Genomic DNA, 26,639 nt, shown 5'->3' with positions numbered 1-26,639 from the left:
ACGTTAGTTTTATCGCCTATCCAAACACGTTGGGCGCCATGTAGTGTAGTTCCTATTATCCCAATAGGCTCTGCGCATTGGAATAATACCTTCAACAGTATAGGCCTAGACCAGACGTTAACTAGGTCTACTACTGTCGATATTAGACTTAAAGTTTTGGGTTTGCCAGCTAGCTCAGAGTTCACTAGAAACTTTCTCGAATAGGCAAGGAGGAGTTGAACCTCCCTGGATAGACAAGAAGGGATTTAGTTTCTGACAACCATAGAACATGACAACTGTGCTCTCCCCTAATCAAGAGTGTATCTCTAGAGTCGTGTGAAAACAAAAGACAACTTATTTTACTCAGTCAGTACGTGCATTCTTAGTCTCACCAGATTGTAGAGAAAAGGAAGAGACGGGCGTGTTCAATAAAAGATGTTATTTATTGATCAGTCTCTTTTCTCATACAAGAGAAATGGATCGATATTATTGCAATACTTATGGTTAAGTAAAGTGCATACATTAGAAGCAGAAGTATAAAATAATACTGTAAAAACATTGATATGGTTTCTAAGCCATATGATGGTTTAAAATGGATAAAATAGATACATACACATATACATTTGACTAATCGTACTCAACTGGTGTTTCTAACTACGCCTACCCCAGATGTAGCTGACCTAAGCCTAATACGTGGGCGGGAGTAGAAAGTAGCAGTTTAAGTTAAGTTTGTTTTGCCAAATGACTGACTAAAGAATTCTCTGCAAGGGGTTATTCAGTTCTGTACCTGGAATCTAGGATGAATGAGGGATGGTATCTCTCGTCTCTGGTCTCGATATTCCAGGCTGCCTGCGAGGGCTACCCGGAAGCGCCGGAGCTGGATTTCTCGGCAGGAGAAAGCAGCGTCTCGTTCTCAGCGCGCCAGGAAGGCGGGGCTGCGCCAGCGGGGTCTGCTCTGCTCTGGGCTTCGGCAAGTCTGGCTGCTCCGATCTCGTCACCACCGCATGTGTTTGCATAGGGCAATATCGGTAATATTTATACCTTTAAGGTGCCGAGATTGACGTAAGGATGGACATAGATACGTCAATAAGGATGTCATACGACCTGGTCGTTAGCACATTCTTTTGCTGAAGTTCTCGGTGAAATCAAAACAATGGCCGCAGGGTTTTTCCCAGGTTGTCATAGGTTTGATTTGTTTTGAGAACTCCGTATGCCTTATCAGGGGCTGGAGGAATATCGCTTGTCTAATTAGATGGCAAGCGTTATGACCTAATCAGATAACACGTTCCTGTGCCGTAGTGTGGCTTAATCAGATAACGGTTCCTGCATCATGGGGGTTTTCTGCCTCATGGGATGGCTGCTAGTTAACTTGTTAACCAGAATAGGGTCAGGAATAGGGGGATCGATACAGAACCTATAGGAATACATCACACTCTCTGACAAGACAAAATGGCTGACCAGCATTCCGCCTTATATAGGCTGACCCTCAGAGGTCCAGAAGGGACCAGAAGGTTCTGGAATGCCCTACTCTATCCTATGGGACAGGTCCCAGGTATGACAGTTGTGACAGTTGGTAGCCACCATTTTGTGACTCCAAGGGAATTCCTGTCAGGAAAGGCCTCTAGGCCTGAGGTGAAGAACTATGAGGGTGAAAGAACACCTATCCCCTAGACCAACACCTTGAAAAATCTAGTGGACACAAAAATTAATAAGGGCATGAGGGGCAAAAAGGGGACAAAATAAATAATAAATTGGAGGGACTACGCAAAAAGTCAGACAGGTCTAACACGCGTCCCCCCCAGCTGAAAGTGGGGAGAGCTACCCAACCCCTTGGGAGTCCTCATCACTAAGGCGGAAATACCTGGAGAGACCGTCTGCATTGGCATGGTCCACTCCAGGCCGATTTTCCACCCGGAAGTCCATTCCCTGTAGGGAGATGGACCACCTCAACAGCTTGGGATTCTCCCCCTTCATCTGCATTAACCAACGAAGGGGTCGATGGTCAGTCTGAACCAGGAAGTGCGAGCCAAACAGGTATGGCCGCAGCTTCTTCAGAGCCCACACCACTGCGAAAGCTTCCCTCTCAATTGCACTCCACTTCTGTTCCCGGGGAAGCAGTCTCCTAGATAGGAAAACCACAGGTTGATCCAGGCCCTCTTCATTCAGTTGCGATAACACTGCCCCAATGCCATGTTCTGATGCATCTGTCTTGACAATGAACTCCTTGGAGAAGTCTGGGGCCCTCAGGACCTGTGCTGCACACATTGCCTGCTTCAACTTTTCAAAGGCTTGCTGACAAGCCTCCGTCCAAACTACCCGTCGAGGTTGTTTCTTTGAGGTGAGCTCCGTGAGGGGCGCTACAATAGTGCCATACCCCTTCACAAAGCGACGATAGTAGCCTGTGAGGCCCAGGAAAGCTTGGACCTCAGTCTGTGTCTTGGGGGGTTCCCAGGCCATGATTGCCTCAATCTTTGCCTGCAGGGGCTGCACTGTCCCCCTGCCCACCAAGTGTCCAAGGTACACAACCGACCCCTGTCCAATCTGGCATTTGCTGGCCTTGATTGTCAATCCAGCTTGTTTCAGGGCCTGGAGAACTGCTTGCAAATGGTCCTCCCAACTGCTACTGAAGACAGCAATGTCATCCAGGTAAGCAGCAGAGAAACCCTCCATTTCAGAGAGGACCTGATTCACCAGCCGCTGAAATGTGGCAGGGGCATTTTTGAGCCCAAAGGGCATCACACAAAATTGGAAGTGTCCCTCAGGCGTGGAGGAGGCTGACCTTTCCTTTGCTCCATCTGTCAAGGAGATCTGCCAGTACCCTGAAGTGAGGTCAAAGGTACTTAGGTATTGGGCACCTCCTAGCCGGTCAATTAACTCATCCGCCCTAGGGATCGGATGGGCATCAGTTTTTGTAACTGAGTTCAGTCCCCGGTAATCCACACAGAACCTCAGTTCTGGCGTGGTGCCCGGTGGAGCGGCTTTTGGCACTAGCACCACCGGACTGGACCAAGGGCTGTTAGAAGGTTCTATCACTCTAGCTCTAGCATCTTGGCAACCTCTCCATGGATGCTAGCCTTCACCTTGTCTGACAGCCGGTAGGTCTTTGATTTCACTGGTGGGCTGTCTCCTGTGTCCACATCATTGGTACACAGGTGGGTTCTTCCCGGGACAAGGGAGAACAACGAAGAGTACTGCTCCAATACCTGGCGGCAATCCTCTCGCTGCTCAGGAGTTAGGGATGGGGTGAGAATCACTCCCTCCACCGACTCATCCTTCTCTTGAGACGAGAAGAGATCAGGGAGAGGCTCGCTTTCTGCTTCCTCTGCACCATCAGTCACCATCATCAGGATGACCTCTGGCCTCTCATGGTGGGGTTTGAGGCGATTGGCATGCAGCACCCGTAGGGGCTGTCGAGGGGTCTTAAGGTCCACCAAGTAAGTGGCCTTACCCTTCTTTTCCAACACTTCAAATGGGCCTTTCCAACGATCCTGAAGGGCACTTAGCTCTCCAGGTTCCATCACCCACACTTTCTGGCCAGGCTCCAACTCCACCGGGTGAGCATTGTGGTCGTACCATTCCTTCATTACTGCCTGGCTGGCCTCCAAGTTGTCAGAAGCTTGCTTCCACAACTTTGCCATTTGGCTCCGGAAGGCCAGCATGTAGCTCACCACATCCTGAGGAGGCTTTCTGGGAGACTTTTCCCATCCATCCTTCACCAGGCTGAGAGGTCCACGCACAGGGTGCCCGTACAACAGTTCAAAAGGGCTGAAGCCCACTCCCTTCTGCGGCACTTCTCGGTAGGAGAACAGCAAACAGGGCAGGAGGACGTCCCATTTCCTCCGTAGGCTCTCAGGCAGACTTCTTATCATGCCCTTCAGGGTCTTATTGAACCTCTCTACCAGTCCATTGGACTGGGGGTGGTATGGAGTGGTGAACCGGTAGGTCACTCCACACTCCTTCCTTTAAAGTTGGTCCCCCTGTCGGACACAACTTCCTTGGGGAAACCCACTCGGGTAAAGATCCCCATTAGGGCCCTAGCCACCACAGGTGCAGTAACTGTCCTCAGAGGAATTGCCTCTGGGTACCGTGTGGCATGATCCACCAGAACCAGGATGAACATGTGACCAGCTGTTGGTGGATCTAAAGGCCCTACAATGTCGATGCCCACCCTTTCAAAGGGGGTGCTAACGACTGGTAGTGGTTCCAGGGGAGCCTTCAGCTTCACCCCTGTTTTCCCACTGGCTTGGCAGGATACACATGTCCGACAGTAAGTGTTGGACGCCACTTTCATCTGAGGCCAGTAAAAGTGGAGGACAAGCCGAGCAAAGGTCTTGTCCTGACCTAAGTGTCCTGCCAAGGGTATAGCATGAGCCAATTCCAGCAGAAAGGCTCGGTATTGTTGCGGGACTACCAAGGCCCTTGATGAACCAGGTAAGGGTACCTTGGGTTCACTGTAGAGGAGTCCATCCTCCCAGTAAATATGGTAGTGTCCCGTAACATCACCTGCTGCCTGGGCTTCAGCCTGTCGCCTCAGTCCCTCAAGGGTAGGGCACTCCCTCTGCCCCTTACAGAATTCCTCTCTAGTAGGTCCTCCCTCCACATGCCACTCAGCAGGGATGGGTAGATCCTCCAGAGAGTCTACTTCCCCCCCCACGGACTCCTGGTCCACCACCGCAGGTGGCCGATCCGTCACATGGGATGCGGAAGCCGAAGCAGGCTCTTCCTGTCTTCGGGTCTGTCCCTTTTTGGCAGCGGGTTGGGCCTTTGTTCCAGGCTCCAACCCAGGCGAACTCCCTCTCCGGGCAGTCGCAGACCTTGTGCTCACACAGGCCCAGTCAGGCGTACCCAGCATCGCAGTGTGCGTCCGGTATTCCACCTCTCTCCAAGCGTTGTGCTCCATATCATTCCCCAGCAGACAATCAACTGGCACGGCAGGGCTTACGGCAACTCGAAGTGAACCTGCAACCCCTTCCCACTCAAAGGGAACCTCAGCCACTGGATAGTGGCCCATTCTGCCGTCAGCCATCGCGGCGGGGTGGAGTACATTGGGAACCACCTGCTCTGGAGACACCAGTCGACTTCTCACCATAGTCATACTGGCTCCAGTATCTCTCAGAGCCTCTCCTCTCTGGCCATTGATGGTGATCCATTGCCCATACTTCACAGTATTTGGGGGCACCTGGATCTTAGGAACCATCTCCCGTTCTCCCAGGGACACTAAGGTGACACCCGCCCACTCACCCCCCTTATCTAAGGGCAACTCCTCCCCGAGCGCTACACTAGCTACTCCCGGTGGTTTTCCTCCGGTGGGAGGGGGTGGTCTCTTTGGGCATCTGACATCTCCCTTATAATGTCCAACACCACCACACTCAAAACAGTGGAGAACCCTTGGCTGCTGGCTGTGGCCAGGATTAGGGTTTCTGGGCGGGTTTGCCTTAGGGGTGAAACCTGTTCCCTTCCCTTGGAAATTGTTTTGGGGACCTTTAGAGAACTCCCTCTTTTTATCTCCCCCTCCTTCTTCTGGGGGGGTGCCCTGTCCGGCCTTTTGGGAATCCCCTCCAGTCCCCTTTGAGGACACCCGGGTACTTGCCCAGATGTCCGCCTCCTCTGCAAGCTTCCGGGGATTGGTCAGCTTGCTGTCCACCAGGTGTTGGTGCAGCTCGGGAAAGCATTTCTCGAGGAGGTGCTCTTTCAAAAATAGATCATACAACCCCTCATAATCCTTCCACTCACTGCCCTTTACCCAGCCTTCTAATGCCTTTCTTGCATAATCAAGGAAGTCCACCCAGTTCTGGGTGCTTAACTTGTGGCTCCCCCTGAACTTCTGGCGATACCTTTCTGGGGTAAGCCCAAACTTCCTTACCAATGCTAGCTTCATGGTGGGGTAGTTGGTTTGCTCCTCTGGTTCCAGGGCCAGCAAGGTGTCCTGACCAGTAGGAGGCATGTACTTATAGAAACCACCCCCCCAGTGCTTCTCCTGCACCCCATGGGCTCTTAAGGAGACCTCATAGGCAGCCAACCACTTGGCTATGTCATCCCCCTGACTAAAGCTAGCAATAAGGTCTTTTGGCAAATAGGGTCTGGACTCCCTGGCTGTTTCTTTGGATTCGCTGCCACCATTCATTACAGGAGAGGGCCCCCGTTGCAGGGCCTGGAGTTCCAACTCTTTCAACCTGAACTTGTGAGCCATCCTCCTCCCTTCCTTCTCCTGCTCCAGCTTAGCCAACTCCCATTTTAATTGCCTCTTTTCCCTCCTGTCAGCGAGCTTTGCTTCAGTTAAGCTTCCCCCAGAGGCGCTACTGCCCTTGCTGGAGTAGGACACTGGTCCTGGGAGTAGGTTTTCCCCCTCAGAGTGGAATAATCCATCTATCTCCACAACCGTGTCCCGGTCTGCCCCTTCATCCTCCTCCTTCCCTTCTTTGTGTGCCTCCACCCAAGCCCTTAGACTGGTCTGGAGGTCCCCCTTCTTGGCACCATGCTTAAAAAATACCCCCATTTTCTGGCAGAAATCTTTCAGCTGAGCCACAGAATAGGCGTCTAGGTTTTCTAGTGCAAACTCCATTTTACAATAGGCAATACCCAGTTATACACACAAGGAAATTTGAGTTGCAAGGGCAACCTGAAGCTACCTCCACCCCACCACCAGGAACAAATTTGGAAAAACAAAAGTAAAAATTAGGAGGGCCGCTAGGAGAAAACTCCTGGTGTAGGCTAGTGAATTACGCTCAATTACTAGTGAGTAGCTGCAACCACAGTCAGGATCCCACCGCTAGACACCAACTTGTTGGAACCTAAATATGTCAGGTCACCTAGGGTAGCCTGGCCTAGGGTAAGACACTATCACCAGAGGTACATGCCCAAAGGTTGGAAATCACCCAACAGTAATCCAACGCAATCCCACTAAAAAATGACGCTACACCAATATTTAGAAAAATACGAGCTTGTTTATAAAAATTAATATTTGCTCTCTTGTCTTTAGAAATCACAGCTCAGTACATTACAGTTTGATCATGAAAATAATCACTTTTAAAGTTGCTAAACTAAATTATTACCCAGCATCAACAGTACATTACATTAGACTTCAAAATTGGTTAGACTGGACTTCTGTGCAATGCTCTATACTTTTACCCCCTCAGCACCTCTAACCACCAAAAAGTTACACAACTAATGAGAGATTTCAGATGTACAAAAGTTTTTCATATGCGCCCGCAGCCTCTATGAGGAACTTATAAATTTACTTAGACAGCAGGTACTTTCAGCACTACATTGGCAGTTACTTCTACCCCCAGATTCGGGTTCAGTGGCTACTTTTCCCTGGACCAGTACTTAATGAAGTTTGTTTCCTCAAGCTACTCCCCACCTCATAGAACTCAGTTGAGGGAAAAACGAACAGTGCGTCTGAGCTATTTTTACAGGCTCTAGCACGACTTTCCCCTTCACAGACAGACCTTTTTAAGGACCTCTCTTCTCTGTTTCTCAAGGTGAGCAGTCCCTAGGGGCTCAGTCTTCCCTCTTTCCCCACACTCTCCTTACTGTGCCGTGGAGACGATATTTCCCAAGTCTCCGTGAGTTGGTGTTGTCAGACGGCTCCACAGAAGTCCCGGCTGGCAGCTGCTGAGTCTATCTCCTTCCGCCCAGCCAGCCACCTGTTCCCAATGCTGGCGCGGGGAGGACCGGGGACTGACTCTCTACCACCCGGTACCGCTGTCGGTTCCTCCGCTCTCGACCACACAATCCCGGACTGGCGCTGCCGAGGCTGACTTGCACAAACGAACGCCGCTTCCGCTTCTTCCTCTCGATCGGCTCCGCCTCACAGGGCCGGGCGGCTCAACTGGGCATGCGCGAAGGGGAAGTGTCTCCCCACTGGAGCCCGCGCTCCTCTGCCGGCGCTTCCCTTCTTACTCCGCCCAAACCGGAACCAATGGGGGCATCTCCAGGGACTCTCCACGCAGTGAAACGATCCCCACACTACGCCTCTCCTCACCTCCGGACCGGCACTTGTTCACTTCACGCTAGCTCAAGGGCAGGCCAGTTCGTTTACACTCCTTTTCCTGCTTCCTCAGCGACCGCTGCTCTCCTCAGTCAGCACTCTGTCACTGCAGGTGAGAGGAGGGACTCCGTGGGGTTATGTGCCAGGGGGAATCAAGGGCAACTTCAAACAGAATCCCTTTTAGGAGCTATCGAGGGGGGGCCATAAAGAATCACCCCTCTGTCTTTTTAGCAACACCCTGCAAGAGTTTTTCCAGAGCCTCTCCAACTAGGCAGAGGACTGCGCTCCACAGCGCCGCAGTCTCCTTCTCCTACTCACACCCCTTGTTTCCAGACTAGGGGTTGATCAGGCGCCCAGGGTCTCCAGGAATCATTCGCAGCGGGGACAAGACAAGGAACCCAAGGGAGGAAGGGTGGTGGATCAATAAGGCAGCGTCCTTACACTGGGAGGTCTACCCTTTGACTATCCTACCCCCACCTTCTGCTACAGCCTGTCCTCCAACTGACTCTCTCTGACAAGACAAAATGGCTGACCAGCATTCCGCCTTACATAGGCTGACCCTCAGAGGTCCAGAAGGGACCAGAAGGTTCTGGAATGCCCTACTCTATCCTATGGGACAGGTCCCAGGTATGACAGTTGTGACAGTTGGTAGCCACCATTTTGTGACTCCAAGGGAATTCCTGTCAGGAAAGGCCTCTAGGCCTGAGGTGAAGAACTATGAGGGTGAAAGAACACCTATCCCCTAGACCAACACCTTGAAAAATCTAGTGGACACAAAAATTAATAAGGGCATGAGGGGCAAAAAGGGGACAAAATAAATAATAAATTGGAGGGACTACGCAAAAAGTCAGACAGGTCTAACAAAGGTCCTGACCCATACATAGAAGACTGCATATAACTGTGGACCCGCCTACTTGAACCACCGCCTGAACTTCCAACATACCACCAGGCACCTTCGCTCTGCGCCCCTTTCTCTAACCCTCACCCCCGCATCCGACGTAGCAGATGCGATGGTCACTCCTTCTCCTACCTAGCAGTGAAGACCCAGCCACAGAGTAACAAGGCACTCCTCTTGGACAACAAGTGCTACAAAGTCTACAATCTTGGCTGGGGCACAGCGATACATTGTGATATTTACGGATTACTTAAAAGCACACTTGCAAATGAAATAAAACTCAACAGGAAATGTAAAAGTGAGCAAACAAAAAAATACGAGGAACAGTAAGCACAGGTTAACAATGACAGGATAAACAGAAGCGTACATGTCAGACAGTGTCTCTTGTCATCAAAGGTAGAGAGGTGGCCGTGGTACACAGAGATGGACATGCCTTACATTAGCAAAGAGAACTCTTCATTGCAAACCACCTGGGAAAGGGCCTATAAAAGTGCCAGGGACCCCCACTAGAGAGCTGGTGTTGCGAGGTTACACACTTACAGTAAGTGCTTCTGAACAGAGCTTGCTTTCATCTGCCAGTATAGTTGGAGTGGTGTACAGTAGAGTGGTGTAGACTAGAGTGGCGTGCAGTGACATAGAGTGGAGTGCCATAGAGTGGCATTGTGCAGGCTGGTGGTGTGTAAAGTGGAGTGGCATAGAGTAGAGTTGTGTACAGTAGAGTGGCATGGAGAGGCTTAGAGTTGAGCGGCATAGAGTGCCTTAGAGTGGCATTGTGTGGAGTGATGTTAAGTAGAGTGGCGTGGAGTCTCATAGGGTCGAGGGAGTAGTGTTGTGTGAAGTGCAGTAGCATAAAGTAGAGTGCCTTAGAGTGAAAGGTAGTGATTTAGAGTGGGATGGTGTAAGGTGGCATTAAGCGGGGAGGCACAAAGTGCCTTAGTGGCGTGCCATAGATTGGAGTGGCATAGTTGTGTGGAGTGGCCTAGAATGATATATGAGAGCTGTACAATACTATGGTGGCGTGAAGTGGTGTAGAGTAGAGTATGGTAGAGTAGTAAAGTTGTGAGTGTAAGTAACTAAAGCATAAATAAAGATGACAGACTGCGTGACAGTAGCATAGGTAAGTAGCTGTATGCCTATGTTAAATATAGGGAAGCACAATGCATGGCCTGGAGTAATACAAATGTTTACAAAAAGAACAAGTGTGCTGCAAAAAGAAACAGAAAAACTAAGATGATAATCATGTTTTTGTTCCATGCTCTAGAGAGGTGCTAACACAAGAAAGTGGAGCTCACAGGAGCTATGCAATCAACAGATTGCAAATGGTAGTGACAACAAAACAACTATTAGAACATTAAACTCTTGAGTGCTCCATGGAAGACAATGGAGTAGCTCCTGGCTTATAATGGCTTGTATAAGCCCGGAGCTCTAACATTCCAATGTTTGTCTTCATGTTTCTCTCTTTTTAATTTAGAACATTCTTCCCTTAGTGGGTGGAATGTTCTAATAGCCTTATAGCCCTTCTGCCTTGCTATACTGGTTGCTAAAGGCCCACTTCCTCATTATAGGTCCTTGCCTGCGACTCTGGCCTATAACTCAGGCTCCTGTTGTTAAACTCAGGTTTAACAGGTATAGGCCACGGGCTAAATGGTATGCTGTGGGTGGGTTGAAGGCAAACTGAATTGTAAACAATATGTCTAGCAGCACAGCGCATGAGCTGGGTAGGTGAGACTAATTAATAGCAGCTACATACAGGATGCTCCTGTGTGTCTTAGCAGTTGACATTTTGGTTGCCATACATTAATAAATCGCATCATTCTACTACTATTATATAAAGCGCCTTATAACACATATAATTTGTGCTTTTTTTAACCGCATTATGGAAAAAACAAGGTGTGGTACACTTAGTAGTCTTACACCAAGTGTGTTTCCCTTCTTAGTACAGAGGTATTCCATGAGTAGCAGTCGAGCTATGTGTTGAGATATTACACTCATCCATGCATGCAATACTACACGGTCAACTGGCATATAAGTATGTGTTAATGAATGTTTGTGCAAGTGTTAATACACACAAATACTGTACATTGTACTGTACTCATTAAAGCATGTTCAGCATTTTTTTGTGGGATTTTTCTATGTATAATGAGCATGAAGGCCACATTGACTGGTGCATTACATTTCATGTTGGCATTCTTATATTAGAGGAACATATGTGGAACCATTATAGCTAAAATCTAGTTTAAGAATTCGTTTGCAAAACATGTCCATGCATCTAGGCCTAGACGAAACCAACAGCACGGCATGCCCTCGGTGCAGGGTACCATCATGGGGTGAAGGTGGATTGCAGCCTACAGTGATTTAGCACGCACTACGAAAATGTGATTGTTTACCTAGAATTGTGCCCGAAAAATCCCTGCGAAGAACATTTGAGGCAAAAGTGTCATTCTGTAGTTAACAGATTAGTAAATTTGAGAATTTTGCACTTGGCACCAAAATGTTGCCTTTGTAAATAATACTTGTATAAATGTAGCAAAATGGTTTCTCTTATTTAGTCCCCCTGGAATTTCCGCTTTTGACTTCAGGGTTTTTAGACTTTTACTGTGAGCGAGTCACTATCAGTCTCACACTCCTAGTAAATTCATGATAAATGGACTGAGCATTTTGACTGCCAGTGCCCACCTTTTAAGATATGGTCCCTGCTCTGTATCTAGAGTAAGAAGCTACGGGCTGGTTACACATGAACATGTGTGAGACTACAGTCTTGCTCAGCGGTATTTGTGCATAGGTATCCTTTTGCAGAAGGGACTTTACACGGATTGGTACTGATTTAGGAGTTCGCCTTATAATGTGAGGGGGTAATGCTTATATTGTATACACATTATAGGGGAAATCTGCACTAAAGACGTTTTATTTCACATAAGCCTACAGGGTCCCGAAGGGTACAAATCTGGGGTAAAATATTCACCAGAGTATGAATTTCCAATCCCCAACAGGCCACATATATACTTTACAGCAATTTATGATTTGCCTGGGACAGCTCATAATAACATTCCAAGCCTTTGTCAGACCTACTGGGTGATGTTATTTACTCTGCTCCCAAGCAGAGGATTTAAATAGGCCTCCCTACACAATAGTGCAAGTAACGGTCCTCAACTCATTTTCTGAGAAAGGAAGGAAATCTATGTCTGATAATTTGTCACACTGCACCTGGGCTGGGAGAGCCCAGGATTTCTGGAACAGAGGAGTAGAGTCAAACCTCTAGAGCCGACTCAGGATGTGTCAAGGGATGGAGTTGAGGCCTTTGGGGTAGCGCTTTCCACAGACAACTTGAAGTAGCCATCTTGGATTGTCCCAGAATGCTGTGCAGGAGGGTTCGGACAGTGGTGGAGAGATGTGGCATCCTAGGGAGGGGTTGCCTGCCTCCTAGACGTTTGGCCTTTAGCTGTGTTCTCAGAGAAATAGGAAATGCCACCACCATATTCATTACATCATATTTTTGCTGTACCTGTCTGGGATCATATTACCATTGTGCTTTCTGCAGCAAAACGGGGTTTCATATCTATTTTTAGCACCTGGTAGAGTGGAAAGTGCTTCATACATTTGTGAGGCTCCTTCTTAAATACCATTACTTTATCCAGTCCGTGCAAGATAAAATGGTCTTTCTACATTTACATGGGGCTATGGCTCTATGGAAATAAGGAAATGCTTGTACACCATAGGGATATTAAAGATTCAGGCACACACAGAATTAAGTCATAGAGAAATGCTGTGTGAGTCGCCCAAGAGATATCCAGCAGTTTCCCACTCTGTGCATTGTGTGAAGTGGGTTGAGCCAGAGGTCAGCAAGTAATTCAAACCTTGAGCCAGCTGTAGGAATCTGCCTCTGCATAAGGTCATGAAGACCCTTGGGCCAAAAACGAGGCAAGCTCTCGTTCACCCTACATCATGCCACTTTCACATAACTCTAGGTGCAGCTGTGGAGGTGCAGGTCAGCTTTTTGCCTTTTGATTATCCCCTGAATACCTTACAATTGTATGTAATTGTATTTTGATTATTCTGATAATAAAAATGGAGAAAGCCAATGGTTCTGGCTACTTCATCTTCTACTGCACCAAGAGCCCTTCTCCATCAAACCAGGCTTTTTGTTTTGCAACACTGGAGATGCAATGTATAAAGTAGGAAGAAGCAATACAGAGTGTGCATTGTTTATCCTGTGTTAGATAGGGCATTACAAGTTTGCCATGCTACCCGTACGTAGCCTTTTAAGACTAAATGTCCGGGGACCCCTTTGAAGGAAAGATAAAGAGGAGAGAAAGGGGAGATAAATAGAGTGAAAGAGTGCGAGCTATAGGTCAGAAATTAGGAAATATCAATGAGCAATGGCAAAGCAATAGGTCTCACCTATGCAAGAGCTTTTGGCTGTGGCAGTGTGTTTTAGTCAAGTTGTACACTAGCCTGGCAGCTGTTCAGCATGGATAATAGTGGGCGGGTGGGGTGGAGTGGGGTTGATTGAGGTACAGAGTAGTGGGGTTAATTGGGGTAGTGTGGGATTGGGGTAGACTGTAGTGGAGTAGAGGGGTAGACGGGATGGAGTGGATTGGGGTATATTGGAGTGGCAGATTGGGGTACACTGAAATGGGGTAGATTGAAGTGGATCAAAAGGGTGTAGATTGGGGGAGTAGGGTAGATTGGGGTGAAGTAGTATGGGGAATTGGGGTGAATTTGGGTTGATTGGAGTGGAGCAAAATGGGATAGATTGGGATAGAGAGGATTGGGGTACATTGGAATGGTAGATCGGGGGCATATTGGAGTGGGTTAAATTGGGGTATATTAGAGTGGAGTAGGTTGGAGTGGATTGAAGTGAAGTGGGTGGATTGGAGTGTGGTAGATTGGAGTAGGGTGCATTGTGATAGATTGGGTTAGATTGGAGTGGTGTGGGGTAGACTGGAGTTAGATTGGAGTGGTGTCGGATAGAATGGGTTGGAGTGGGAGATTGTTGTGGGATAGATTGAGGGGGAGATGGGAGTGGGGTGGTTTGGGTAGGTTGGGGTGGAGTGTTTAGTGTGGGTTAGATTGCTTGATAGTGAGTTAGATTAGAGTGGAGTGGAGTTCGGTAGACTGGAGTCGAATTGGGTAGAGTTGAGTGGGGTAGATCGGTGTGGAGTGTGTAAGGTTGGTTAGATTAAGGTAGTGTGGATTGCGGTAGTTTGGAGTTGGGTGGGTTAAGTGGAGTAGATTGCAGTGAAGTAGATAAAAGTGGGGCAGATTGGAGTGGGGTACAGTTGATAGTGGTGGATGGCAGTGGAGTGGAGCAGCGTAGAGGGGAGTGGCATGACAGAGTGGAGGGGCACAGACTAGTGTTGAGTGGAGTATGGTGTGGTAGCGCACTGCCATTAGACAATACATTGTGTAAAAGTTAATGGTCATTTCAATTGAAAGACATAGTTTTTCTGTGCAAAAACAATGTATAGAAAGGTCATAACCTAGTGTATTGATGTATATTAGTCTTTTTCAAATATTTGTTTCCACAACATTTTAGAATTCCTAATTCTGATATATTCTGAAATATCTGCAATGTTCATTTTTGTACTGGAAAAAAGCCTTTTATTGTACAGCAAGATTCACATAAATCCTCCCGCTTTGAAAGTCAGAGAAAGAACAGTAAACACCAAGCTTCCTCAGAAGACCGAGCCTGACATTTGACCTATGTCTTTGGATGCACAGTAAATGTGAGAAGATAGAGTAAGATGTAAAGGCTTATTTACAGAAAACGAGCCCTGAGAAGGATACCGTAAGAAGACAATGCTCCACCGGACAAATTAACTCAAGCTGGACAGTCTAAAACAAAGCCAGAAAATAGAAAGCAAGCAAATGTGAGTTACAAACCACAAAGCCAATTGATGACACTTACCTAAAAAATAAAACCAAATTGCTGATGAGATTCAAGGAGAAGAAATATCCTGACCCGATCCTCAATGACACGAAGGAGGGAACGCGAGTAATCAGCAGGTCTGAACTGTTGAAAGCACACAAAATAGACACCATACCGAATAGGCCAGTGTTTGTATCTAAATTCTCCAGCAGGAGCCAACAGATTAAAAAAATCATCTTAAAGAATTGGCTAATGATAGAAAACGAACCTGACTTCAAAGGCATCTTCACTAAACCACTATTTGCCTATCAAAGATCAAGAAACTTGAAAGACCTGCTTGAATCAAAACCTTGTGATTACAACATAACGTACTCAGGCACAATCCCATGTTTGAACTGTGGACACTCTCACTCATCCAACTACAGGCAGGACGATTAAACTTCTCAATAATGCCACTTGCGACACGAAAAACTTGACCTATCTACTGAAGTGTCCTTGTAGACTCCCATACGTCGGGAAAACAGAAAGGAAAACTAAGACTCGTATGACTGAGCATAAAAGCATGATCAGGAACAAAGTAATGAAACCACCGGTTGGCGCACACTTCGCCGCCAACAATCACATCATCAGCCAAATCAGATTTATGGTCTTGGAGGTTGTTTCTGCAAAACAAGGCGTGACAATAGAAAGAAATTATTGCAACGTGAGATGTGTTGGTACAAAACATTGGACTCATATAATCCTGAGGGGTTAAATGATCGTATGGAATATAGTTGCTTCTTATAATTTATTTTTTATATTTTGCTATATGAGAATGTTTATTGCATGAATTGGTTACCACGCATCCCACCATCATACACTACAAAATTATCATATTTTTATCTCCCAATACACTTACCTTGTTTCCTTGGTCACCCACTTCTGTTCATGCATATTCTAAACTTACATCTTTAGCTCCACTTTTTTTTCGTCACTTTCTGGTTTCTGTTTACACTTTGGTGCCTTCTTTATGATGGTTGCCGCATTTACATCAACTAATTTCTCCATCTTCTGTCTTTGGTTTACCCTTCAGCACCTTTCTTAAGATGGCTGCCACATTTTAATAACCTTCCTTTACCTTTTCATTTACACCCGACGTTTTTGAATGTTCTGTATATCCTGTTTGGTATATTACAATCCTCGTTTTATTTATTTATATGCTCTGTGTGTATTAGCCCGCCTTTACATGGCTTATCTCCCCATTCATATCACTTTTGGATACCCACTTCCGGGTTTGCCCATCTTCGAGTATTACTTTATTATGCTGTCACACGCATGCGCCGCATTTTACACTCGACACCGAGCCAGCGCGGAAGAGCACAGAGATTCTTACCTGAGACTCTTACTCGTGTTTGAACACTGTAAACCGGTAAGATTCTCACGATGAGCTAGCAAGTTTTTAGCCCACGTGTGTTAAATTGGGTTATAATCACGGATACGCGTGTTTTTTAACCCTGGATACGACCATTCCATGGTAACCTTTCACACACGCTGGCCTTAGTCCCGTTTTTATCTTTTGTCTACCCTTGATATTCCACACAGTTCAACTAATACCACTGGGTTGGGATCAGGAATGTTTTTTTATTACCATGTTTCAGCATGAATTATTCGCATGCACATTACATGTTTTTTATTAGTTTAGACAGAAAGGCCAATCTTTTTCTCAACAGCGGCAGTTAACCTCCACTTGTACCCGCGTGTCACCAGCATGTAACCAACATTTAGCATGATATACATTGTGCATGAACATCCGTCGTGATTTCATTTAAACTGTGGCAGTTTACTTCCGTATGATTCATATACCTAATTTTTCATTGTAGACTGAATGCATTTCCCCTGATGAAGTGCTGTAGCACGAAATGCATAGGGATTGGGATTGAATTCGTATTGAATAATCATTTGGACAGTACACCGCATTAAACTGAAGTACATCCATTATGCCATTGAATGCCTAACTGTGATGTCACCGTTAAAATGGTTGAACTTTGTTGAAGATTAAATACGCATAGACTGTTTGGACGTGTACAGATTTATTTGGGAATACATAGTACCTAATTTTGGATTACAATCATTGAAGACTGCTCGTCTCACAAAGGAGTGCAGTTGGGCACATTGTTACGTTTAACAATGTATCTTGTTTTATAGTCAATTTCTTTTAGCCATATGGTATAGGAGCATGGCTGCTGTTCAACAGGGCTGAAATTCCTTGAAAAAAAGCAATATGACATGGCCAGCATGAGCCATGTCATAGCACATTTTTGTCTGGCAGCGGAGGTGGGAAAAGTAAGACTGCACTGGGCGGAGCAAGCAACACAACACAGGAGTGGGTGGAGGGTGGGTGGGGAGAAGGTAAATAAAAATGCATTTAGTGTTTGCTAAAACGTTCCTCAAACTTGGCATAAATTATATCAGCCTTGTGGTTAGCTGCATCACATTACACCAGCTACAAAAGTCTCTTCAACAAAGCGCATGCACTGTCTACCCAAGTCCTAAAAAGGGGTTAAAACTCAGAAACAAGGAAACAGTTGTTCACTTAATTATGTAGTTATCCTAGTCACTTAAAAGGACGTGACTGTTCCCAAACTGGAGAATGCAAGTAAATATTTGACTCACAAAAAGCAATGCCACGAGTATGGAGAAGCAGTCGGGAGATGTCTTTCACTCAGACTACGTATGAAAGAAGCCTTCCGTCCAGTGCTTAATTTGTAAAAAAAAAAGAAAAGAAGTGCAGGTGCAAGTGCAGGTGCTGAAAATGTTGCCAAGGAGGGCACAGCTCACTTCTTCCTCCGGTGAGCTCCACTTTCAACACTCTCACTGCCTCAGTCTCTATCTTCTAACCTTGATCTGTTGTCTGTCCCCTAAGTATTTGCTCTAAGAGTCTATCCTCTCACCTCTCTAATTCTTTTCTATCATCTTTGTCACACCCTGTATTTCTGATTTGCCCTCTATTCATTCTAGCCCTGCCCTTTTTCCTCTTCACTTTTAACCATGCTCTGCCCTCTCTCCCCTCGATCTTGGCTCTTTACTATCACCCTTCTAGTAGTGATTAGCTACGTTTTATCATTTGTCTGCTTTTTTTCCGCTGTCCGGTCCTCTATATCCTTTCATTCTTTCTTCTTAATGCTCTCTTATTCACATCATGGCTGCTTTCTTTTTTTATCTGATTTGCTCTCCTTTTCTTCTACTTAGCTATGTCTTATCTCTCTCCTCTCTTGTTGTTTCTTTCTTCTCTTTACTCCTGTTCTCTCTCTCATCTATAACACTGTTGCTGCCTGGGACACCTGTCGTCAGCCTGTACATGTCCCTGCAATTTTGAACCCTGCATTTTCCTGTTGTCATTCCTAAAGAAGTGGAAGATGGCGTGTTTTACTTTCTTACCTACACCGAGTGCAAAAACAAAATGTATACCAAATGAAAATGCTTTATTTGCATATAATAATCAGTGCGATATGGCTGGGTTTATTGCAGAACAGATGGCTGCTCGAGCACAGCAGGTGGTGTCACTGCTAGTGCTGCCTGTTATTAGTAGGTCCAGGGATGGCAACGGCATCGGCATCCACTGCTCAGCTTGCTGCCACCCTGCCTGCTACAGCACAGTCATTGTCTCCAGCCGTAATGCAGCTAATGCCGGTAAGTATGGCTGTGGTGCCTACTGGACTTGTGCACGCTCAGCAATTACCATGCTGCGGTGCAGAGCACGGATTCTACAGGTGCCGCCATGGCGCACAAACGTTGTGTTGGTCCACAGCCGCATCGAGCACGTTGAGGAAAGCAGCAATGCAGGGCTGCAGGATATGCTACTCTGGCTATGCAGCAAGTGGGAAGTCCACACTTACTTTTGTTTATTCTTCCTCAAGAGCCCTCACTCCCAAGTTCCAAATGCGCTCTTGCAGTTTCCTTGCCTCATCTCCGTCATAAGCCAGCCTCCACCTACAATTATCCAATAGGAGGCTTAGGCTCAGGCAGTGGCAGGGTGCAGCAGACTCTGGGAATAGAATGCAAGCCATAGTTTGTCGATGACTTCTTGGATTTGTGATCGGCGTAATGACATCATCACTAACGTGGTGATAAACAATCATGCCTGCCTGGACAGGTGTATGCTGGCCTGTCTATGAACATTAACCAGCCAGTCACCATGCAATGTATGTTATTCTTTTTATTTTGAATATGAACAATTAATATTGAGACCACCACCTGCAAGGTCAGAAATTGCAGCCCTGGCCCTGTGAAACAAGTGCCGGTGCTGAGCACTTGAAAGCACCTGCTCAAATTAAGCATTACGTTCCGTCGCATTGCAGCATTAAAGGATAGCTCAGGGATATTATGCTCTGAACCGCAAGGGATTATGTCAATTTTTCATCCGTTTTATACAGAGCTCTATACACAGCAGAGAGGAGTGGATGAAGTTGATAATTTAACGCTGAGTGGGGTCTTTCCTCAATTAGATCCAGAGACGGCGGAGCAGATGGATACCCTAATTACCATGGAGGAGTTAGAAATTGGGGTCAAGGGGTAAGCTTTTTTTTTGATCAATTGAAAGAAATGATGCTTGCCACTTTTAAGGCAGCTCAACGTGGTTGGCTCCTAAATCTTGGGACAAAGCCACTATTGTGGTTTTTAGTAAGAAGGGTAGAGCTCCAGAGCTGCCCGGGTCATATCGCCGGATTTCTTTATTGAACTGTGATGGCAAAATATATTTGAAAATTTTGGCTAATCGTCTTTCTAAGATTAGTACTTCATTAGTATCGATAAATCAACACAGATTTATTCCAGATAGGGGTACAGTGCACATGTTAACAAAGTGGTGACTCTTTTTGTTATTGTCCACGTTGAGAAACGACAATCAGGGTTAATTTTATTAGACGTGGAAAAGGTGTTTGACCACGTGGAATGGGATTATTTGTGGAAATTAATTAAATATGTTGGTTTTCGGAAAGGTTTTATGACTGCTTTACAAGTCCTGTATGCTTCACCGGTTGCAAGGATAGCTGCAATGGGTATGACATCAGATGTAGTAATAATTACAAGTGGGACGAGGCAAGGATGCCCCTGTCCTCTTTTACTTTTTGCTTTATACATAAATCCGTTTGTGGATAATCTATGTAAGAGTCATTTGATTAGGCCTTTTGTTGTACAGGATATTCCACACAGTTTTCGCATACGCAGATGACATAGCTGTGACTTCTGATGATCCGGCTACTGCCCTCCAAGAGATCGAGCGGATAGCACTTGAGTTTCGCCAGGTGTTTGGTTATAAATTGAATGTTGCCAAAACACAACTTTTATGTACCAATAACATTGTACTACCAGATCCTAGAGTAGTAAGAGAAGTTACATATTTGGGCATAAAAATTAGGACATCAATGGCAGGACTTGTGGATGCTAACTGGGGGGCATTATTGCGAAAGAGACTCACTGGAGAGATGGGGTCGATTCCATTTTACCCTAATAGGTAGAGGTAGAATGATAAAGATGAACATCCTACCAAGGGTATTATACTTATTTAGATCCATCCCCCTGGAAATATTGGTAACTCAACTGCAAAATTTGCAATCACTTTGGTCTAAATATCTTTGGACCCCCGGCAAACCTCTGCGGGCTAGCAGATTCATGACTCTTCCAACCGAACAAGGTGGCCTGATTTTCTTTTTTATTATTATATGTGTTTTTTGCAAAAAATGTGTGTATTATTGACTGGTGAGGATTTGGGTAACAGCAGATGCACCTTCAATATTTCAGTTGATTTTAGGGACGGAGGCAATGTTTATTCAAAAAATTGATGGCAGCTACTACAAAAGGACTAGGTTGAAAGTTTTGGAAGCTGCATCCAAGTCTGGAGGAAAATACGTAAGTTAACTGATTTGGAAGGGCTAACTTATTATACACCAACGAATGCGTTAAAGCTGCTTCCACCTATATTCTGGGATAGGGTGGCCTTAGGCTGGAGGCACATCGGTATTGTGCAGATTGGAGATTTCTATGAGGATGGGAGGCTTATTGCGCTATATGAAGATCTTGCAAGGCAGTATAGTCTGTCTAACTTTCAATTTTTTAAATATCTCCAAATGCGTGACTTTCTTAGCCATAAGCACTTGATATTGACACCAAACCCACTTATTGAGGGTGTAAGGTGTCAGGTGTCAGGGAAAAATAGGCGTGCTATATAAAATATTACTTTCTTTTAGAATGGATGATTTGGAGAGACAAAATGAGCAATGGGCTGCAACTCTGGGAGAACCTTACATAGCCATAGGGGATGCAATCACCAGATCTAGGGAAGTTTTCTTATCTGCTAATCTAAAAGTAACATTTTTCAAAACTGCATTTAATCTATATTACACTCCCGCGCGTATGTTTAAATGGGGAGACCGCTATGATGGCAAATGTTTTCGTTGTGGGGGAGATACTGCGGACAGTCTCCATATATTTTTTAGCTGTGATAAGCTGATTATTTATTTGAATGATATTGAAAAAATGTTATAAAAAATCTTTGGGACTCCGCTCAATATTACTCCGGCTTTAATGCTATTAGGGATTGGTCATGCTCTAAAAAAGGGGAACTCTCTTTACAAACATCGCTTTTAAGGTCAAGCATTCGAGACCTCTTGTATATACTTTAGTGTGTGTATGTATGTATATATATATATATATATATATATATATATATATATATATATATATATATATCCAACAAACAGGAACCCTTTCGAAGAGACATGCCACTCGAAGGTAAAATCAGCTTCCTTTATTCAATCATGGTAGCCTGCCAGCAGGTAACTTCCAGGAACAGCTTTTCGCTATATATGCCAGACGCGTTTCAGGTAAGACCTTTCATCAGTGGCATTGTGTTAAGAGAGACTGCAAGCGCTGCTCGAAATGCACCTTTTGGCTTTCATCACCTGTCCTTGTGGGCGTGGCCATTCGCATGGTCTTGTGGATGATGTAGTGCAGTTCATAGTATTCCACAGTGGGCGCGCCGTTTGAAGTCTCTAAATAAAACAAATGAATCTTGCAATGTCCCAGACAGGTGCCTGCCCCGCTTTATGGCTGCCAATCCAAAGCTTACGAGTTGGCTCCTTCCCTGTAAAGGCGCCCGCTCACCTTCTACCACAAAAGCTGCCGCATCCACGTGGTGCCGCAGCGGGCCCGCCGCAGCGGTGGGGGTCTCTTCACAATCGGGCTACGGCCATCTCCTAAATCCAACAAACAGGAACCCTTTCGAAGAGACATGCCACTCGAAGGTAAAATCAGCTTTCTTTATTCAATCATGGTAGCCTGCCAGCAGGTAACTTCCAGGAACAGCTTTTCGCTATATATGCCAGACGTGTTTCAGGTAAGACCTTTCATCAGTGACATTGTGTTAAGAGAGACTGCAAGCGCTGCTTGAACTACATGGACCATCAGGCTCTGCGAGAGCCGACGCCCACTCGGGCAGGTGGAACGAATAGAATGAACGCTCACCACAGACTGTGAATGGACGCCATGCCTCTGAAGAAATGCTCGTAGAGCATGAAACGCGTCAGGCAAACTAAAAGGCAAACTGAAACTTTGGTGGTTTTCACCCGCTCTGCTGCAGCTTCCTGTGAATAAAACAATTTTGTACCTAACTGCTGGTGTGGCTCTTCTGAGAGGGAAACTCTTTTCGTAGGAGATATATATATATATATATATATATATATATATATATATATATATATATATATATATATATATATATATATATATATATATATATATAGCCTACAGCCAGCCCACTGCTTTCATTTGTCTGTTTCAGTGTCCTTTAAAATTACTTGCTTGCTAGTGGTCAATTCTTCCTCTTGCCCCTCCTTTCTTCTTTTGTTTACTCCCACAGCAGCATGGATCAACTACTGTATAGTTACGTTCTTTTGAGGGACTATTTTATTTCTGTTTCCTGCTCTCCTGTCCCCCATTTCTCCCAGCACCTCCATGTGCTGCATGGGGAGAGAACATTCTCAGCCAGAATAGCCAAATCGTGGAAAGCCCTACCACTTGAGCTTCGCAAAGCGAGCTCAGAGTTGTATTTCAGGAAACAGTTAAAAACGTGGCTCTTTAATCACTAACTTTTTCTTCTCTACGTCCGCCTGCACTCGGTAAACTGCCCCCCCCCCTGCTCACTTTGCGCCAGGACTCCTCCGTGAGAGGTAGCTGTTGCGCTATATAAACTTCAGTATTATTATTATGATTATTATTATTATTGCAAATGCTATTTTTTGTTTGTTGCTATGACTGTTGCACGATTATGTATAGCTTCCGACTGGCTACGGCCTGAGCCTCCTGCGTTTGAGTGCTGGCGGGCTAAAATGTTTAATTTAGCTAATTTAGAATTGAGCATGTATTCCATAAACGGGACAAGAAAACAAAAACTAGGATTGTATATATGGGGGCCTTCTCTGCTCATATGAATGCATGATTTAATGCTTCATTGTTGAAGTATTTTATAATGGTTGTTTGGCTTTTTGTTTCTCCTTGTCTTGATACTGTCGAAATTAAATACATAAATAAATATAAAGGCTTAGCGCAGAAACGTGTCTGACCGTGCTGGAGGAGCTTGAACATTAAAAGCACTTTCCTTGGGAGAAAAAAAAAGAAAAAAGCAATATGACATGGCCAACATGAGCCATGTCGTAGCACATTTTTGTCTGGCAGCAGGGTTGAGAAAAGTAGGACTGCACTGGGCGGAGCAAGCAACACAACACGGGAGGGGGTGGAGGGTGGGTTGGGGAGAAGGTAAAAAAAAAAGGCATTTAGTAAAACGTTCCTCAAACTATATCAGCCTTGTGGTTAGCTGCATCACATTACACCAACTACAACAGTCTCTTCAACACAGCGCATGCACTGTCTACCCAAGACCTAAAAAGGGGTTAAAACCCAGAAACTAGGAAACGGTTGTTCACTTAATTATGTAGTTATCCTAGTCACTTAAAAGGACGTGACGGTTCCCAAACTATAGTTTAAATAATCTTACTAAGTAAAACAGGTGCATAATGTGCGTTGAAACAACGAGGTTCTCTAAGAAACCTCAAAACATATACACTGATCAAATCAGATTAGATATAACACGTTATATCTAAGAGGGGGAGCAAATCAACCACATTCACAAAAGTCCCCAAAAAAACCAGGAACTTGAAAATGAAGGTTTGTTTGATTTTGCGGTTGAAAGGGGAAACCTTAGCTTTCCCATCACCAGACGTGACAGTCACTCACCAAAACGTTAATATAATATAAATATATTAGAGCATTGGGAATAGACTTAAAGGAATGACTCAATCTATTGATGTGAACAAAAAATCTTACCAATTGCTTTTGGAGTAGAATGAATCAACTGTACCATCACCTAGCCACGTTCTGAGATAATGTAGCACAGCAGAGGAGTCCCATTAGATATACAGAATGCTGCTGCCAACCACAGCAACAGTGTGCATGTTGGTCAATGCTCAGGGTCCTCATTCTAAGATGGCGGCCAGTAGGAGGTGTCTAGGCAATATACAATGCAAGTATGATGAGCACAGTGACTGATATGGCATACTAGTGAAAAAACAAACTTGTTACAAAATAATCAGAGCGGGCCGCAGGTAAGATCAAACTCATTGTATCCCTGTTAAGCCAGGCACGAAGACCGACATCGGCATAGTAATGAAAAAGTGTAGTTCGATCATAAAATGAATGGAGCGAGCCATGGATATGATGTCTTATGGAAGACACCTGGTAACCCTGTTGAGCTGAGCGCGAAAGCTGACATCGGCAAAATAATGAAAACCTAAAGTCCAATCACAGAAAAAAAGAGCAGGCCACGGGTATGGTGATTCATGTAAGATATATTGTATCCCTGTAGAGCCGAGTATGATGACTGTGGCTATTTCCAAAGACAGGCTGATGGATACATTTGACCTCTGTCTTAGAATGCACAGCCAATGTGATGAGATAAGTACAAGGTGTACAAGCCTGTTTACAGAAATGGAGAGAGTGAAAACATGAGCGCTCTTGTGAAGTGCTCTTCAACAAAGAATCGAGTAGCTCCTAAAACAGTTGCTGAAATGGGAGCAGTGAATGGATGGTAGTAATTGGTCCATGCTCTTGGAGAGGGCTAAACCCAGAAAGAGGTATGACGCATGCATGCCATGGAAAAATGGGGGGGAAAGACTATGAAAGCAACAATGGAGCCAGAAAAAGGCCAGCCTATCGGCAGGCTGATGCTTAGTAATGAATACAACATGTCTCTTCAAAACAGCGCATTCACAGTCTAAGCCAGCACCTAAAAATAGATAAGGAACCAGTTTGGGTAATGTGAGTATAAGGCAGAAGGCTGTAGTCTTAGACCATGAATATTTATTATAGTCCGACCCCACCGTTTGCTCTGGCGAGACTTTTCCTATGAATTCTCTGGATTGTCTTAAAAACAAGGATCCTGCTCCCTCTCCCAAAGCAAGATTGTGAGTGCCCAGTGTTAGAAGCCGTGCTGAATTTTGGATTTTTAGAGTGCATTTTATGGAGGTGCACAATGGGCCACAGATAAATGCTGCGGGCACTATTGCTGGGGCCACTTATAAATGTATTGTGGTATTTTGAGACTGTCATGTCCTCGTCCCAGACTTCAACATAGAACACCAGCTTTAGGTTCCCTGTGTGTACTTTATCGGTGTATCTAGAATGTTGGGTAAAACGGTACAATGATAATGTATGCTTTCTGGATTGGTGACTTCAATTTTATGGATGAATACCTATTCTCTTTTTTGTAGGGAGATTCTGGAGGACCTCTGATTTGCAAGAGCAATGGTTTCTACAAGGTTGCTGGAGTCATAAACTGGGGTAGCGGTAAATGTGATACAGGAATACCAGCTGTCTATACCAGAGTTCGTCCGTTCTTGTCATGGATTAACGAAGTTATGAACCATTCATAGAATGCGGTCTGTCGCGACGGAAAGCAGTAAATGCAATGGGCAAAAAATACTCTGCGGGAATAATAAATATTTCCTTTTAAAATGTTGGTGTGTGGATCAGTTACTTTACCTCTAGGGTTTGTTCCAGTGTGTAGTGCTTATTATGGGATGTTTCTTGATTTGCAAAGAATCAGGCTGCCACTCAAGCTTTGCTCTTTATAGGACTATGACTTAAATTTAGACTGTTTTTTAAAAATCCAGAAGTCCTTGTATACACCAGAATGTAGCATTATGCGCTATACATTATGAAATGTAATGCAGTACCGTGCAGACCACTCATTAAGCCTTTACATCTGCAGAGGCTGTCCAGTGAACTCATCTTCATAGATCAGCAACATTGATTAATACAGTGAACACTCAGGAGAACATTGCATGTGACCATTACTATATTTATTTTCATTCAGATGATAAATGGTTCAAGCATGTTCACAGAATCCCCTTCTCTCACTATCACAACGTATTGACACTGAAGTGCACACATTTCTTCGCTCCTTCTGCCCTAGAAGAAATATAATAAATAATTCTCTTAATTTCGGGCACTTCTCCATACTAGAAATCATTCTAAAATGTTGGTTCTTGAAGGGCTTCCAACTTAAGACTGGTAACCTTGTGTTCTGAACGAAGGTGGTGGTGAGTTCTGCATGTTTAGTTCTCGCACACTGCTCACTGGATCATCCACCCATGAACCACTAGTATCTTACCAGACGTCAACAAGGAAGCTTCAGTTGTTCATGTTGCGTGGTCCCTCCTAGTTTACAAACACTCTGTGCACATCTGTCCTGTTATTAATAGCTTCAGCGATAACATTTGAAAAAGTTTTCCTGTTGTCTAATACCATCACCATATCAGGGACAATTCTCTTCCTCTCTGCTAATACAAATGCCATGTGGAAGATGTACCAAAAAA

At 45.2% G+C, this 26,639-nt stretch overlaps 1 protein-coding gene across 1 annotated transcript in view; it reads left to right on the top strand.

Moving 5' to 3' along the window:
* Positions 1–25,747, top strand: part of OVCH1 (ovochymase 1) — a 1,371,455-nt gene extending 1,345,708 nt beyond the window's left edge. Inside the window, exon 34 of the mRNA XM_078673763.1 lies at positions 25,533–25,747. Within this exon, the coding sequence (XP_078529889.1) occupies positions 25,533–25,694 (162 nt within the window). The 3' untranslated portion in view covers positions 25,695–25,747. The remainder of the gene's footprint in view (positions 1–25,532) is intronic.
* The last annotated feature ends 892 nt before the right edge of the window (positions 25,748–26,639 follow it).

This window comes from Lissotriton helveticus, chromosome 1_1 (genome assembly GCF_964261635.1).
Source record: "Lissotriton helveticus chromosome 1_1, aLisHel1.1, whole genome shotgun sequence".
Classification (NCBI taxonomy): domain Eukaryota; kingdom Metazoa; phylum Chordata; class Amphibia; order Caudata; family Salamandridae; genus Lissotriton; species Lissotriton helveticus.
This window is presented reverse-complemented; position numbering and strand designations above follow the sequence as displayed.